At 30.4% G+C, this 16,356-nt stretch overlaps 1 protein-coding gene across 2 annotated transcripts in view; it reads left to right on the plus strand.

The window, feature by feature from the left end:
* LOC129966577 (cGMP-dependent 3',5'-cyclic phosphodiesterase-like) overlaps positions 1 to 16,356 on the plus strand; it is a 123,804-nt gene that overhangs the window by 85,923 nt on the left and 21,525 nt on the right. For both annotated transcript variants that reach the window (XM_056081038.1, XM_056081039.1), the window contains 4 exons: positions 5,674 to 5,713; positions 12,255 to 12,318; positions 14,807 to 14,891; positions 16,054 to 16,114. In XM_056081038.1, the coding sequence (XP_055937013.1) occupies positions 5,674 to 5,713; positions 12,255 to 12,318; positions 14,807 to 14,891; positions 16,054 to 16,114 (250 nt within the window). The remainder of the gene's footprint in view (positions 1 to 5,673; positions 5,714 to 12,254; positions 12,319 to 14,806; positions 14,892 to 16,053; positions 16,115 to 16,356) is intronic.

Consider the following 16,356-nt stretch of genomic DNA (forward strand, 5'->3'; position numbering starts at 1 on the left):
AAATTCTACCATTTGTAATATCATTTCAAATGTTTCTCCACTATTTTTGACTGGCTTAAATAAGAAACAGCGGCTATTTTTCACATTGCAGCTAGAAAACGCTGCCTGATGGCTTATTATACTAGAAATGCAGTTTATCCCACAAGCAATGTTGAAATCTTAAATGGAACCCGTATCAAACCGAGAAACCCATTTCAAGAAATCTCCATGTTAGCGTAAGCAAGATGTACAAAGGATTTGTTTTCCTCATTCCTTTTTCCTTGTGGCGCATTGTGTATTATTCTACTTTTTTTCATCTATCTCACGATTCTTGAATTTATATGCAAAATTTATTAAAAGATAATATTTGTTTTTAATTATTTTCAAAATTTATATACTAACAAAGTCTACACGAATTTTCAGAGCCAAAGAAGAAAACAAGTAAGGAATATGAAATGAAAATAATAGTTCCATAATAAAGAATTGAGGACCCATTGCACTAAAAGTGGAAATTGCTCAAAGAAATAAAACTTTTCCGTATTCCAAAATAAGCAAATTTTCCTTTTTTAGATGAAATCTAATGGATGAACATCAAAAATTTGAAAATGTTTCAATTGTTACTTCCCATTAAAATTCTTTTCCATGTTTAATAAAATTCTTTTATAAAAAAGCATGTTTCTATGAGAAGAAAGGCAATATTTGTTTGAAATATTCAGATACATAATGTCAGGAAAATGTAGAGACATGAAAAAAAGTCAAATAAAGATCGGAACATTCAAATCTACTGTATAATAGAAACAAATAAATTTATTTTACTATATTTTCCGGATACAAAGTGTTTGCCCATGAGGGAAGGTCACCGTTTGAATGAGAATTTATATAGACTGATTACTAAGATTGGAAGCTCATTCATTTGATTGGAAAGGTTGAATGGCTTATAGAAAAAATTTAACATTGTGATTGTGATTGAGGATTTGTTGTTATCCGTTATCTGAGTAAAAGATCAAATTAAATTTTGCAATTATTATGTTACTTTGTTGGCAGGCATTTAATAAATGAAGCATTCACTCAGTTCATACGCGAAAATGGACTAAGAATAACAATATTGGCATGAGTAGCAAATACCGTATGAATCTTGATAAACAATGCGATGACGTATTTTTCTAAAACTTTTGAATAGCTGTTTTCAGTGAAAAAAAAAAAAGAGAATATATATTCATAAATCCTTTCGCAGCATTCAATGTCCTTCGTTTTGTGTACATCACAGTCATGCTGGGGATATCCGAGTTTATTTGAAATGCTAATGTTAGTGCTCACTGCAGCGACCTAGTCTAGGGGACATCTAGAGCATTCGTTTTCTGACTTGTAGATCGAATGCACACGTCAGACATTTGCAAGTAATTTGACGGCTAAAAGATCAAAGCAGTATACTAGGTATCTCGTTATCCATATTCTTATATGATTTGAGAGCTATCCTCTTATTATAAAAACAGCTTTTGGAAATCTCAGGAGAGATTCTGCACGAGTTGGTGTGGATGGACGATTATGCCCAATAGCACGACATCGTTTAATATTCATTTCAAACGGCGGCTTTCTAAACTATTCGTCCAGTTTCAACTTGTCATTTGAATTTGAAAGTATAATGGCACAGAATTTGTAATTTAAAGTGAAACGTGTCTCTCCCGCTTCTTAAAAGAAAAAAGTCAGAGGAAACTGCGAAAATCAATTGCAATAATATTAAAGTTCTTGTTTCATTCAAATGTCAAACAGTTACACAGAAAAGCATACTGTTGATACAATCCATGACAGAAATCGAAAGCAAAAGTTTATCATATCTTATTTATAATTCAAATGCATAATTAGTTCCCTATTATTATAAAATGTTTAATACTATTTGTTATAAAATGCAGAGTCATTATGACAAGGAAATTATTTAATGTGGATGATCCATCTTCTGTAAAGTCTGATATCACTTGTATTTGATTATTGCTTATACTCACTAAATCACGCCGTCACTGCGAATATGGACATTCATTTTTTAAGTTAAAAACGTTATTGCCTATGAATGGCTATTCATTTTCTTTATAATGGTAATGAACAACTTTGTTTTATATTATTCAAATAATAACAGCAAGTATCCTAAGATGTTCATAAATTAGCAGCCATTATTCATTGCACTTTGTCAAAAAGGAATTTATTTTCATATTTATTACATTTTAGATGAATATTTTGTCAACACCACATACATTCTGCAAATCGAGATGTATCGAAAATACAGTTCCTCACAAAGCGAATGAAGAAGCATGATTTTGAGAAAATGCGAAGAACAGTTACATACATTACCTGAGAAATAGAGTTTTATTTCAAACTAATAAAACTTGGGCAATGTTTTGCTATTGGCATATTTGAGTGTCCATTATTTTGCAATTAAAACTGACTGAGTTATGAAAATTTGAATTTCTCTATTCTATAAAAAGTTCTATTTTAGACTTCTCCATCGATCATCTTGAAAAAAATGCGCCAGTCAACCATCATTTTCCCCAACTAAAGCTGATTGTCTAAAGTAATGAAATGATCGATTGTCTTAAAATAATGATATTCAAAGTTTTGTAACTCAATCAGGCTTGCTCGCAGAAGTTTGAAACATTAGATTGTCAAGATAATTTCACTGAATTTGATGTATAGGACTTCATAATTGTTTTCAGACGTACATTTATTGAGTGAAATAATATAAAATATTATTTACCAAATTTAAATCTTTTTGAAAATAAACTGAATTTTAGGATGAGTCAGATAAATTTTTTTAATAAATATTTGAAATATTGCGTAAATTATTAAAAAAATATTTTGTGGTACACATCAAATGACAGTGATGAATGATTTGATTTTCTGTAGTCATGTTTTAAAATTTCAACAAAAAAATCGTATGTATTGAGGTTTCATATATTCTATTTCAAATGTAAATAAGTTAGCTGATAGGATATTATTGAGATAGATAGTACAATAAACAAAATGTTAGAAAGATTCTGTAATAATATGAGTTATGTGACAATCGAAATTTGAAGCTTAAAAATATTTTGCTGAAGAAGCTTTTAAGAGATCAAGGTGCATAACTATTTAATAGAAAATTTTAGAGAGCATTTTTCTGGCGAACCAGCTAGTCGCCAAACACGGCTAGTATTTAATAAAACTACAGATCTGCAATGGAAAGATTAGACTAAAGTTTACTGCTAACTAAACGTAGAAGACTGAAATTTTCAGCACGTGTCTGTAATAAATGAAATAAACATGAAAAATGATATTTTTTAGAAACATAAGTAGAAGAAAAAGATTTTTGTTAACTCTTAAAATATCGATATTATTTGTTTAATATTTCTGTAATATTCAAAGCAAACATGATTTATATATAAACGCAGTACGTCCGCTGTAATCGAGTCCCAATACTTTGTTTACAAAACAATTGATATTAAGCTTATACTTCCAGTTGGAAATATGGCCAAAATAAGACAATAACGCTCACATGAGTTATGAATTTATTTTTTTTTTTTGGATTTACGATCCTACGTGTCATATTTAGTGAAATGCTCAAGAGATACTAATATTTTAAATAAAAAGAAAGTTTCACTCTATTGCTACTAAAATTGAGTGAATAATGAAAATTTAAATATAAATTAACCCTTATAGCAAGCTAAACTATCTTATATAAACGCATGATTTTAAACCATTCTATTGACCGTCCCAAAAAACACCCGCCAATCAGTGTCCGGGATTCCTCTAAGCTTGATTAAGCTAAAATTCTGATATTGCTGATTGTCCTAAACTCAAAACCTCAAAACTCAGTCAGATTTGGTTGCAAAAAATAAAAACGGACTTTTTAAAAAAATTAATTTTTTTATTTAAAATTTGAAATGTCAAGAATATTTCACTGAACATGATTCCACAGGACCAAACGCCAGCTCAGGTGCCCTCCTCGTCATCTGACCGCGACTCCAAAGGACGATGTCAGTCCCAAATTAGCCCTAATGTTGTTTTGAAATGGGACGTTATTATAACTAAACTAACCTTGTGGTTATAAGATTATAAGAAGCGTTCTGATACTTTTTTGAAAGATTGCGTCAGCGAATGAAAACAACGGTTCAAATGTGCCCTTAATGATAGCAGTTTACCATTCAACTCGCCGTAGTAGCTTTTTCTTCTTCATTCTTTCTTTTTTTACAGCACTAATTCGTTGCAATTTGCGCAAAATTTATTTACACTTTAAACAACAATCGCAAATGGATGCAAGCTATATTCAGTTTCCAAATTATACGGAAATGTAATTCGATAAAATTTGATTGAATCGACTCTTTGCAAGCATATTTGCCTATTGTCGCATTGTTCATTTCGATGACTATGTCATAATGGTTGTCTTAATTCTCCGATTCTAATTCGACTTGTTTCATTTTGTGATTCGTTTTGCTGCAAAAAGAAGCATGAAAGGAAGCACTGATGGTGACTTATGTCATCAATTTCCTTTATTTCATTGCCTGTTTCTTCTGTTTCATTGTGTTTTTCTTCTTCCTTTTCTCTTGGCTGCATTTGTGCGAATATCCATATTTTGTCACTTTGTTGACATTTTTGCCATCAGAACTGAAAAATGTGAAAGTAAAACCAAAACACTTTCAAAACTTCATTTCATTATGCAACGAGGCTATCAAAATTAATATTGAACATTAAAAAATGGATCATTATGGAATTTCCTAAAATTTAATTCAGGCATGCGAGACAGGATTTCTAACCTCGTGGCGAAGTTAAGTGTGAGAAATGTGTCTCATGTCACCATCTGCATTTAAATAATAATACTTTTGCTATTAATGTTATATTATGAGGTTCCAAACATTCTTTTTACTGGTCAAATCGAAGATTTTAATAGTGATAAAATTTTATCGGCCAAGGCAGATCCTTTTTCAAAAAAACTTGTGCCAATCGACCTGAAAGTTTTTTAGTATCCAGTGGACATGCGTGCGAACATTGCCTTTTATATGCACAGATGAGAAGAATGATGACTGTATATAGAACGCTATTTGTTGGAAGGCGCGAAAATTGGCGCATGCGTTACTGGCGATCATTTGAATAGCAGCACAATTTTCCATGCGAGTGGGCTTGGGCTATTCCTCTTGCAAATGGCACTCCTTATTGTATAAGTTGAGTCGCACTGACATATAAATAAACATTTTTATTTATATATCATTTCCTTTAGATGTGCCTAAAATAAAACATCTTTGTGAATCACATTTGGAGATCACAACTGCCTTACTAGACACATCAAAAGATTCCAATGAAATTTATTCCAGATGTTACATCATGCTTCCGCATTTCTCTCGAAAATCACGAGTCCTACAAGTATAGTTCTGTATGAATTTTTATACACTTGGGTTGAAGAATGTACTATTCACGCACTTTTTTGAGCATGGGAAAGCACTATTTATGCTATCTTGATAGAATGTCTTGGACACATCATTCATTTTCATTTATAAAATTATGAAATATTGATTTTTTTAACCTTTTTTATATGCTTTAATGCGAATGATTTTCCTTTCTTTTTAAAGAGAATACACATGTAAACCATGAAATTATCTTTTTTTTATTACCGTATAAGTTATTGTAAAGTTGTTCTTTTTTGTCATGTATGTATGCTCTTTTTCTTGCATGCAGTCTCTTCTTACAGTGGCTAAAAATCTCTTTACACATTTAGGTAAGTTAATGATTGCATTCATGTTTAATTTTTGTGTAAGTGATCTTCTATACACATGTGATAGGCTGTGTTTATTTTTGTTTGTTTTTATTTCTGTGGAAACAATATTCCTAAAATGTGTTGATTTTAAGGATAATTTTCATTTCAGTTTTGAGAATTTGGTTTTAAGAGCACTTTTATCATTTTTGCAATATTTTTCAAATATGTTTTATTTTGCACTAGTGAAATGAAAAAAAAAACCCAATTAAGTTATTATGAATAACATATATAATATTATTATAACAACGTACCATAAACAGAGAAAAATATTATAAAATATAAAATTAGAAAGGTTGATATTAAGGTTTAAAAGGGTCACATTGTAGATAAATATATTCACAAAAAGAAAAAAATAATGACAATCAATGTATAATTTTGTTGCTAAAATGTAGCCATTAAAATGAATCTATCGATAAAAGTGAAAATATTTTTGTTTGTTTGTATGTATTGATGATTCTTGCACAATTCCTCAACTCTTGACGAATTAAAACAAAATTTGGTACGCATGTTGCTTAACATTTCGGAGTAATTATTGCGCTATTAAAACTTTTCTGAGCCATTTAAAAGGGTGAAAAAGATTTTGAAAGATTTTACATCTTTCGAGCGTAACGTTTGAGCACATGCGCAAAACTGAATCACTAAATTATTTTACATCGTCTTTAAATTTATATATAGCATTTGAATGACATAAATTTCTTATTTTTTAATTTTCCTTATCTTTTAATTAATTTAAAATCATTTTAATATCACGTCATTTTTTAATTGAAATATGAAGTCTATAATTTTACTTCATTTCATCTAATGCTGGTGAATTTTTGCCAATGGCGAAATTATTTTTTACAGACATTTTTAGTTTAGCTTTTGTTTCGTAGCTTTTTTAATTTATTAGAGCTTAAGTTGAATATATTAAGCATAACTTTTTGATATATGTTTAGAAAGCAATTTCTTTAAAAGTGTGACCTAATTTTTTCTCATATATAGTAATTTTAAAATTTTAATGTATCCAGGTAGTGTTCTGTAAATCTTTCCTTAGTGATTCACTCTTCAGTCTGTTGAATAGAATTCTGTTTAAAATAAACGTCAATTATAAACACATATGAGACCGATAAAATAAAAAATAAACAAAAAAAATATTATAAAAATAAATAAAAGCCATTAAAATACAAATATTTCAAAATATTTGCTTATTTGCATGTCCATCGACATTGCACCTTACTCCGTGAACTTTATTTACTTGTAGGTTGTCTAAATTTCTGCAATTGCTGGCATTTTGTTTTAGTGGCAGCTGATATCAAAAAGCATAGCTGTCACAATTAAACATTTTATTCCTACAGTCTCTCTCTTATTGAATTCATCCAATTAATTTCATCTTTACGGCTATAGCTTGCAATCTGTTAAGCCAATGGTAATTTTTCAGACCCAGAAAAAAAACTACTGTTGCTAACAGGCAGTTCTTCTACTGTGTAAAGTTTATCTTCTAAAGTATCCAGAGTTAGCCAAAGAATAGGCAAAGAAAATTAATTAGAGAAAAAATAAAAGATCTTATTGGTTTGAACTCCAGGACATTCAAAATTTCTTGGAAAGGAAAGGCGTGTTCTCTCAGAAAGATAGCCGCAGTCGAACCCCGCACTTTGAAAGGATTGAAAATGAGTATACCATGCTACCAGAAAATCTCGCTTCAAAATACGCCCCAAACAGCAAGCACCAAGAATCTAGAGAGGATATTAATTCCATTTTATTCCTTACTCTATGGCTTAAAAATAAGAGTGTACCCAGAAACAATAATTGTAATTCCCTAGACAGTTTTTATACCAACTTTAATAAATAATTATTGGCTGGATGATAACTCTTATTGACACGTCTGCAACCAAGAAAACGATATTAACTGCATTCTCTCGAAATATTCAACTCATAGATCAAACCTATCTAACAAATATAAACTTAATCATAAATTTATACCTCCGTATAAATTTAATTTTTCTCCAAAAAATGAGAGTCAAATGCGCGCTATTCTTCTATCGCTGATAGGTTTGACATGCATTAATTTTGAAACGACGACACAAAAATTGCTTTCTTTTATTCGAGTTCCTTAGAGTAGCAGGTCTGAGGCTCGAATCTCATATACAGAGTGATTCAAAGCTTATGATTGAAATTTCGTGGGGAAGTAGGACGTATCTTAAGAAATCGGTTTCACATAGGAAAGTATGTCCGCAAATTTCATCCGCATGGACAAAATGGACAAGTGAGTGAACACAATGAAGCAGTAAAGTTACGTGGTAACGAATGTGACCTTTATTCTTACAAGATAAAGTACATTCGTTACCAGTAAGTGCTTCTCAGTAGGTGTTTAAAATTTCGACCATTTTTACACGAATATGGGATTCGCAGCTCCGTTGCATCGACCACCGAACCTTTTCGAAAACTCCTGGCATATCACGGGCAATGCCTGTGGTATATCCGCCGAGATATGTGGTATCAACATGATGGAGCTCTAGACCATAGCACAATTGTTGCGCGTGTTTACTTGAATCGAACATTCGGAACTCATTGGATTGGCAGAGGTGTACTCATTGCTTAGCCACCCAGGTCACCTGATTTATCACCTAGGGATTTCTTTTTATGCTAGGCGATGAAAAACCATGTGTACAAGACAAACGTCGACAGTGAAATGCATTGCACGAATATTGGCCGCCGCAGTCACTATCCGTGATATGCCAGGCGTTTTTGAAAATGTTCGGCGGTCAATGCGACGGCGCTGGGAATCTTGCGTTCGTGTAATGGGTCGCAATTTTGAGCACCTACTGTGAAACTGTACTTTATCTTGTTGAAATAAAAATCACATTCGTGGCCACTTAACTGTACTGTTTTCTTGTGTTCACTTCATTTTGTCCATGCAGATGACGTTGGCGGTCATACTTTCCTATGTGAAACCAATTTCCTAAAATATCCTTTACCTCCCTACGAAATTTGAATGGTAAGTTTCGAATCTTCTGTATATTAAAGAAAATTGCTGTCATTTAGACGCAGACGTTTTTTTACTTTCCCTTGCATTTATATAGAAAACAAATAGACGCAGTCGGGCTGCGGGAAAGGTGGATGCTAGAATCAATAAAGGAAATAAATCACTGTTGTTGCTTTAGTATATTATAAATTAGAATCTTCACCATACCATCAGCATTCAGAATTATTAAAGATAGACCGCAAATAAAACTCATTTTTTTTTCATTCCCTGCTTTTTTATGTGGAGGGAAAAAATGTCCACGTCATTTCTGAATGCATTCCCTACACGCTGACAGCAGGCAGGAATGATAATATTGCCTCGAGCGTTGAAAGAATGCTGTTTCCATAGCAACCAGAGAACTCTTCTTTGCATTACCATTTTCCGAGACACACGGAAAGTGAAACGATGAGATCGCATTTCATAATGCGCACCGTTATGTGGATGCATTACAATGGGAGGAGAGTCACTTTCTCTTTTGTAAAGATTTTTGATTCTCCGAATATCGCTCGTAACAAATGAAAAAAAGAGGAGGGAGAAATAACTCGCAGCATGTTTCACAAAAAGAGCGCACCTGTTTTTGTACACTCTCAGTTTTATTTTTCCTGAATTTTGGACAAACGAAAAAAAAAAAATCTGTTGTGAGAAGCGAGAATTTATACAAGATACGTTTATAGAAAAAATATACATGTACCACCAACTTCTTATGAAATTCTTAAGGAAAAAAAAGAAAAAATAAACACTTTAGATCTTATCATTTTTCGCTGTTCCCAAGTTAAAGGACAGCCATATAAAAATGAGTTGCACTTTCCATAATTATGAATATTAAGCTCTATTCACAGTAATGAGCACTTATTGAATACGATGCGAATTGTAATCAAGTATCAATCATTCTATGCAATTTCGTGAGCTCCATTGTTAGGGATATTAAAAATAAACTATTCTACTTTTATAATAATGCAAATAAATAAAAATAATTTCAAAGGCATTTGGGCTAACTCACATGTGTTACATCTAAATATGAATTAAAATCAATCTGATGCTTGAGATTTAAGGAGCATTAGCAATATTTTTAAATGCATGAGGTAGATTTTTTCATCTTACTTATGCTATTTTTGGCATTTATACCCAGGCTTTAAATATAACAGTACTTTAATACAAAAATCTTTGATATAATATATTTTCAAAATGTCTCAGAAGAATGAATTCAGTTAGTTAAAAAAATATCAAATAGCATTGATTAAATGGAAGTAACGTTTCAAAAATGTGAAGTTTGCCAAAGAATAAAGTGCGTTTCATTGCTTAAGCCAGCAAAGATAAGTTGCACAATTCCATTCTCAAATGCATTTATTTCTGCTTTTTAGTCTGACCTATAGTATTACACTTATATCTGAAAGTAAACCAAAAAAGAAAATGGCTCATAAAGAGGCAAATAGAAATATACTAAGGATGACAACGTTTCAAGGTATTGTTTCAATACAAATGTCTAATACAATTTAATAAATTTATTCTAAAAAGTCCTCTAATAATTGCCATAATTGGTATAGATTTGTTTTATATATTTTAGAAATACCTTATTTTGAAAGCATGCCGTGAGTTGTTAAAAATGAATTTACCTCTTTAAATTCCTTCTAACTAATTGGGAATGTCAAGTTTTTAAATTTCCTCGCCACTTGAAACACAGAAACATGTGAATGATTAAATGACACTTTATCCTTTCACCTGTCACATACATTCATGCAAGAATTCAACACACATCTGTGATTCTAACAATAACTTATCGGCTTTCGGAAAAGGATCACGGTCATTTTGATTGTTTCGATTTCCGGGTTGTATTGTAAAAAAAGCCTTGTTTTATGACGAAATATGTAAGTTTTTAATAAATGAGATTCCTGTTGTCATTTGAAGATATTTATCTTTTTCTAAAAAAAAGTGATTTCTGTTTATATGAATAAATATTACAAACGAAATCCATTCCATTGATTCCATTAATGACACTTCAGGCAGTCAATCCTTTTTGCCTTTGTGAGTCTTCAAGTTAAGATGGAATACCCTTTCATGGCCATTTATGTCTAAATGGTTTAATATCAATTTTATCTTTTACCTTTCAAGAAACAAACAGAAATCTTTTGAAGTTAAAATTTCAAAATAATTTATTTAGGCAAGAAATCATTTTTAAGCAAATTAGTTAAAAGGTGTTTTTATTACTCTGTTTTCTTGTTAGAATAAGGAATATTCAATCAAAATATCTTATAGGAAGCAAAAGATTTTTCACGAATAAAAGGCGTTATACTTGATTCTAAAAACGAACAGTATAAAGGAGGGCGTTCTCACATTTTGTCAATATGTAGATCCTTATAAAACGAGAAAATAACTAATGGCATTTATATTGTTAAATTAAATGTATGAATAAAAAGGAAACGATGAACTAATGACACTGCCTGATGTTGCTCACTACAATCTCAGAAATTTTCAACTAAAAATTTTTCTATTGTTATTTTATTCATTGGGTTGCAAAGAAACAAATCTTTACTTCTTTGTTTAGTTTTTTTTTTATATAGCAGCAAAATGAACTCCGGACGATGGTTGATAACTTCTGAATTGGTAGCTATCACTTAAATCATCGCATTTTTTGAAGAAAACAGTAAAAAGCCTCTTACTTGAATCTAAATTTGACGACTCCGTGAATATGAAATAACAGTTGGCACACTCATCTTACAAAACCTGCTTTCAGAATTTCTTTATAGATCTTATGCTATTCTGCTGTCAGAGGTTGTGGAAATCTTACAGGGGAGTTCATACTACAAGAAAATGCACTTTGCATCGTCAAATATTTCGAAACGCAATCGGAAGCAAGTAGCTTGAAATATTCCCAAAAATATCAGAACAATACGCTGAAACTATCTGAATGCTGCTTACAACTCAATTTCCTTAGATATAGTAGATGATTTTGCGACGCGCATTTGTTTAAAATGATTTCAAAGACAACTTTGAGAAGAAACATTTTATTTTTTGAGAAAATGGAAACTTCGTTTCGCAATCTTTTCAGACAAAAGGTTCAAAAAAGTCTTTTAAATGGAACAGCAAGTTTTTTCGAAACAATTGATTTTGAAGTACTGCATACCTGAGAGAGTGGAATTTATTCTGGAATTATCACTTAATCAATATATTGAGTATACATTAAATTTTTATATATTTATATATATTTTTTTTGATTGTTGTAATAGAATAATTTTATGTGTTCATTTCTGAGACAAAAGAAAAAAAAATCAATAATAAAATTCAACAAAAGAAAATATTCTGCTAGAAATAATTTAATTTAAAATACAATTTTAAGGGGCTAAATTTATACTCACAAATGTTTGGGTTTTTTTCAGCCCGACGCGTCATGTGAAGTATAATGAAATTGTAAGAAATAGTGTTATACATATATATAATAAAGAAAACGTGACTATCCTTCTTTTTTTTATTCCCTTTCCTATTGAATGAATAATTCTCTTGCAGATGACGTGACGCTCCTCCTAAGGGAAATCATGGCTCAGGCAAGGCATCTCACCAAAGCCGAAAGGTACCTAATTATCCTTTTGATGATTTTTATGTCTGCAGTTGTCTAACAAGATTATATATATATATATATATATATATATATATATATATATATATATATATATATATATATATATATATATATATATATATATATATATATATATATATATATATATATATGATCCAGGAGGTCATAAATTACTGAAAACTAAAAAGTACTTTAAAACCCTTATCTGCAAAAGTAAAAAATAAAAGCTTGAAAATGTAGGGAATTTTATAATCTATAATATAAGCATCTCTTTGCTATAAGCAATTAGCATGAAAACTGAGGAGTTTTTGAGATATCCAAAAAAGGACTAAAATGGGCAACAGAAAACATCGCTGGAACATCGGTATCGATATTTGCAGAAGGAGTTGTCAATTCGAAAGATAAATTCACAGCGGGGATAACAGGCATTAAGGATACGAAAAATTACCAGAAAAATAGGGTGGAAGCTAACGTTTATTGGATGCAAATTGCAAACATAGACGTTCCTGACGAAGAGAATAGCCCTATGAATGCGAGGATTAGGTAATCTAGAAGAAGAAGCCTTCTCGTATGCAACTTGTTCATGGTTTCGAGGAAAATAAAAGTAGCGAAAAACTACTCATAATATATCATATAGCGATAAAGTAATTACATATATATATATATATATATATATATATATATATATATATATATATATATATATATATATATATATATATATATATATATATATATATATATATATATATATATATAAAGGTAAAGAAAGTTGTAGACAATATTTGCTATTCAGAATCGAAAGCAGAATAAGAATATTGTTAATATTAGCGCTTCATATTTAAACAACCATTCTATAATTTTGTGAATGCTGAATCAATCAGTTTTCAATCCAAGAAGTGTTTGTTCTAAGAAAAATCTATAATAATTCTTTACTTTATGATATTACTAGATTGGCTTTAAATGAACAAAAAAAGTCTAATTTATCTTACGAAGATGTTATGCTACGTAAATTTTCTAAATATATGATCTGAATAACCTTGTTCAAATATTTCATTAAATCTGAAAAAGTGATGGTCAAAAAGTGATTTCATGGAGCTGGTGGTTAAAATAATTCTCATCAAGAGCACGAATTATAAATATTGTCAGTCATTTAAATCAGTAGGAATTTATGGTAGTAAAAGGAAAAAAAATCTAGAAGTTCCAACAGTGAAATTCTATCCACAACAGATAATCTATTACAATTATATTAATACCTGTTAGCCAACACACTAAATAATTGAAAAAAATGACATAGAGTTTAATATATGTCTCGCATACATATAAAAAATATATCAGAAGCTCTCTGCCTTAATATTGAAACAGAAATCAATATAATTCTCATTTATAATTGTTATAGTTTCTTTTAAGTATTATTAATCATGAAGCTTGCATTTAAATAGTGTTGAATCATATGGTACACCTCAAATATTAAAAGTAAACTCACTTTCTGTTATTCTTAAATATTATAAAAGACGACTAGATGGGGTACTAAATTCTCGTGACTTCATATTTACAATTAATTTGGCACTTAAGTAAAGGACAAGCTTCAAGCAGTTTTATAAGCTAATTAAAGAACGAAATTTACTGTTTAGTTCAGTTACATTGGGTTGGAGTCTTTAAGGTTATTTTGGGAAGCATTTCGCATGTTTGAAGCTTGACCAGATGACAAGGATTGGACCGGATCTGCACTTTTCCCCTTTCTATCCGTTTCCTGAATGTGCAGTTTATTTTCTCAGTACAGGCTCATCTGTTTTTTTCAATGGCGTGTGCCAAGCACAGATCCACGACGGGTCTTTACTGCAATTGGATTTCCAGCTCTGGGCCCAAACTCAAGATATACTATTGTGTCATTGCCACCCATGAAGTCTACTGAACCCTTTAATATATTACAATAATATCAAAGGGGGAAATGCTAAGTAATAAAAGCGTTAAAATTCATGTGAGTGTATTTGTGTTTCTAAAGGCATTGGGCATTGTAAAACACCCACAGAGTCGGCAAATATGATTAAAAAATATTTTTATTTCATTGAAAAAATGTTTAATGAAATATTATCAGTTTTTCTCTGTATATAAAATATTAAAAATTATAATTAATCAAACTGTTTTTATCTTCGTGAAACCCTTCCATTTTTTCGAGTCCATCACAAATGTATATTATTTTTCGTCTTACAGCTAAATTTAAAGTCCATTTTTATTCTAGAGATAATTTACAAATTAGGCTGGATTCCTTTAATTCTGTGGAATATGACTTTTCATAATCAAAATTTTATTAAAAATGATTTGAATTTCTTAACTCAGGTAGTTGAAAAGAAATCCAAGAATTTGGAATATTTTCAATATTTCGGAAAATGATAATTTTAAGAATATGATTTATCTTCTTTATAAAAATCAATGCTTTCATAATTTCAGACTAATTTCAGATTTTTTAAAACTATAGATGCTCTTTATTCTTGCTCGAGAAGGAAAGAAACGAACTGGTAGCGAAGGTATTTGACGGAAATGTTGCTGAAGACGGCACAGAGGTAAGAGGCCACTTGTAGATATGATTATAAAATACCTTTTTAATGTATTTCATACGTTGTATTTGCTGAAATAACCAAATAATTGTTATGATCAGTAAACTCCTTAAATTTCACTAAAATGTGGAGAAATAACACAATGGTATTCTGCAAATTTTCTTGGGGAAAATGTGGCTTTTATCATAAGCAGCAGACCACTTTCAGAAGGTCAAAAATAGATTTATTTTCAACTCTATGGGATGGGATTCAACTTTAGCAGCAAAAATAGATACGTTAATGTGGCAAAATCAAGAGATTTGAGTTGTGTTTAATTTTGCTTAGTTTAGCTGCTAAGCCGATGCAAAATTATTTTTATTCGACGAATTAAAGCATCTTGGGAAATATTATATAAATAAAGCGTCTTATTTTGAAACATGGTTGGAAAACGAAAATGACTTCGACTTGTTTCTTCAAACTTTTCATATAACATCAATGGGAAGAATTAACGGACACCAGACAGTTTCTTTTGCAGAAAGCTCTTCTTTCGTAGAATCGAGCATCGAAACAGGTACTTTGTTATGACATTTCTAGAGAAATAAAAATAATAACATATGTTAAATTACTAATCATATTCCAACCAAGGAAATCGCGAAAATAGACATGCAGATTCACTCGTAAACGACAACATGCAATAATAACAACAATTATTATTTGTTTGATTGCCTATTTAAAAGCAAATTATAGTGCAATGGTAACGACTTAAGAAGATGAGTCAAATTTTCCAAGCTGTTTTTCCGAGTTGACGTTTGTGAAACTTAATGCTCTGACCCCAGTGTGCAAAAAACCTTAAAATTATATCAATCTATATAAAAACGTGTATTCAATAATTAAATAAAGCTAAAAATTTCATTCATAAGAAAATAAATTTTTTCCCCATCTTATTTGAAGACTTATTGAAGAAAAAGGCAAAGAGTTCATGCTGGATTCATTATTAAACGATAATTTATAAACTTTCTAATTTTTAAATTTATACAGATTTAATTATATATTTCTGTAAGCGAAAAGTCCTCTATTTTATTTGACTAAAACTGAAAACTCAATTTTTTAAAATTATAAAGGCACGTGGTTCTCTTAATTTCAAACACTAAATTCCCTGAATTTCTCGACTGTATCTCTTTGATTTCAGACGTCCGTCGAAGTGCGTATTCCGGCCGATCAAGGTATAGCGGGTCACGTGGCCACTTCAGGTAAGATCCATTTTATTATTAGAATAATTTTACCCTTATAAAAGTGTAGTAATATTTAATATAAGTAAATAAATAAATAAATGTTTCTAAATGAGTAATTGCAATGTCAAGTGTAAATCTCAAATTGATTCATAAATTCATTTTTTTTAATTAAAAATGTTCACTAAACTCACTTTAAAAAATATACATGTACCCCATTGCAGCCATTTGCATCGTACTTGAAAAAGACTTTTAGAATTATT

Source organism: Argiope bruennichi, chromosome 4 (genome assembly GCF_947563725.1).
Source record: "Argiope bruennichi chromosome 4, qqArgBrue1.1, whole genome shotgun sequence".
In the NCBI taxonomy this organism is placed as follows: Eukaryota; Metazoa; Arthropoda; class Arachnida; order Araneae; family Araneidae; genus Argiope; species Argiope bruennichi.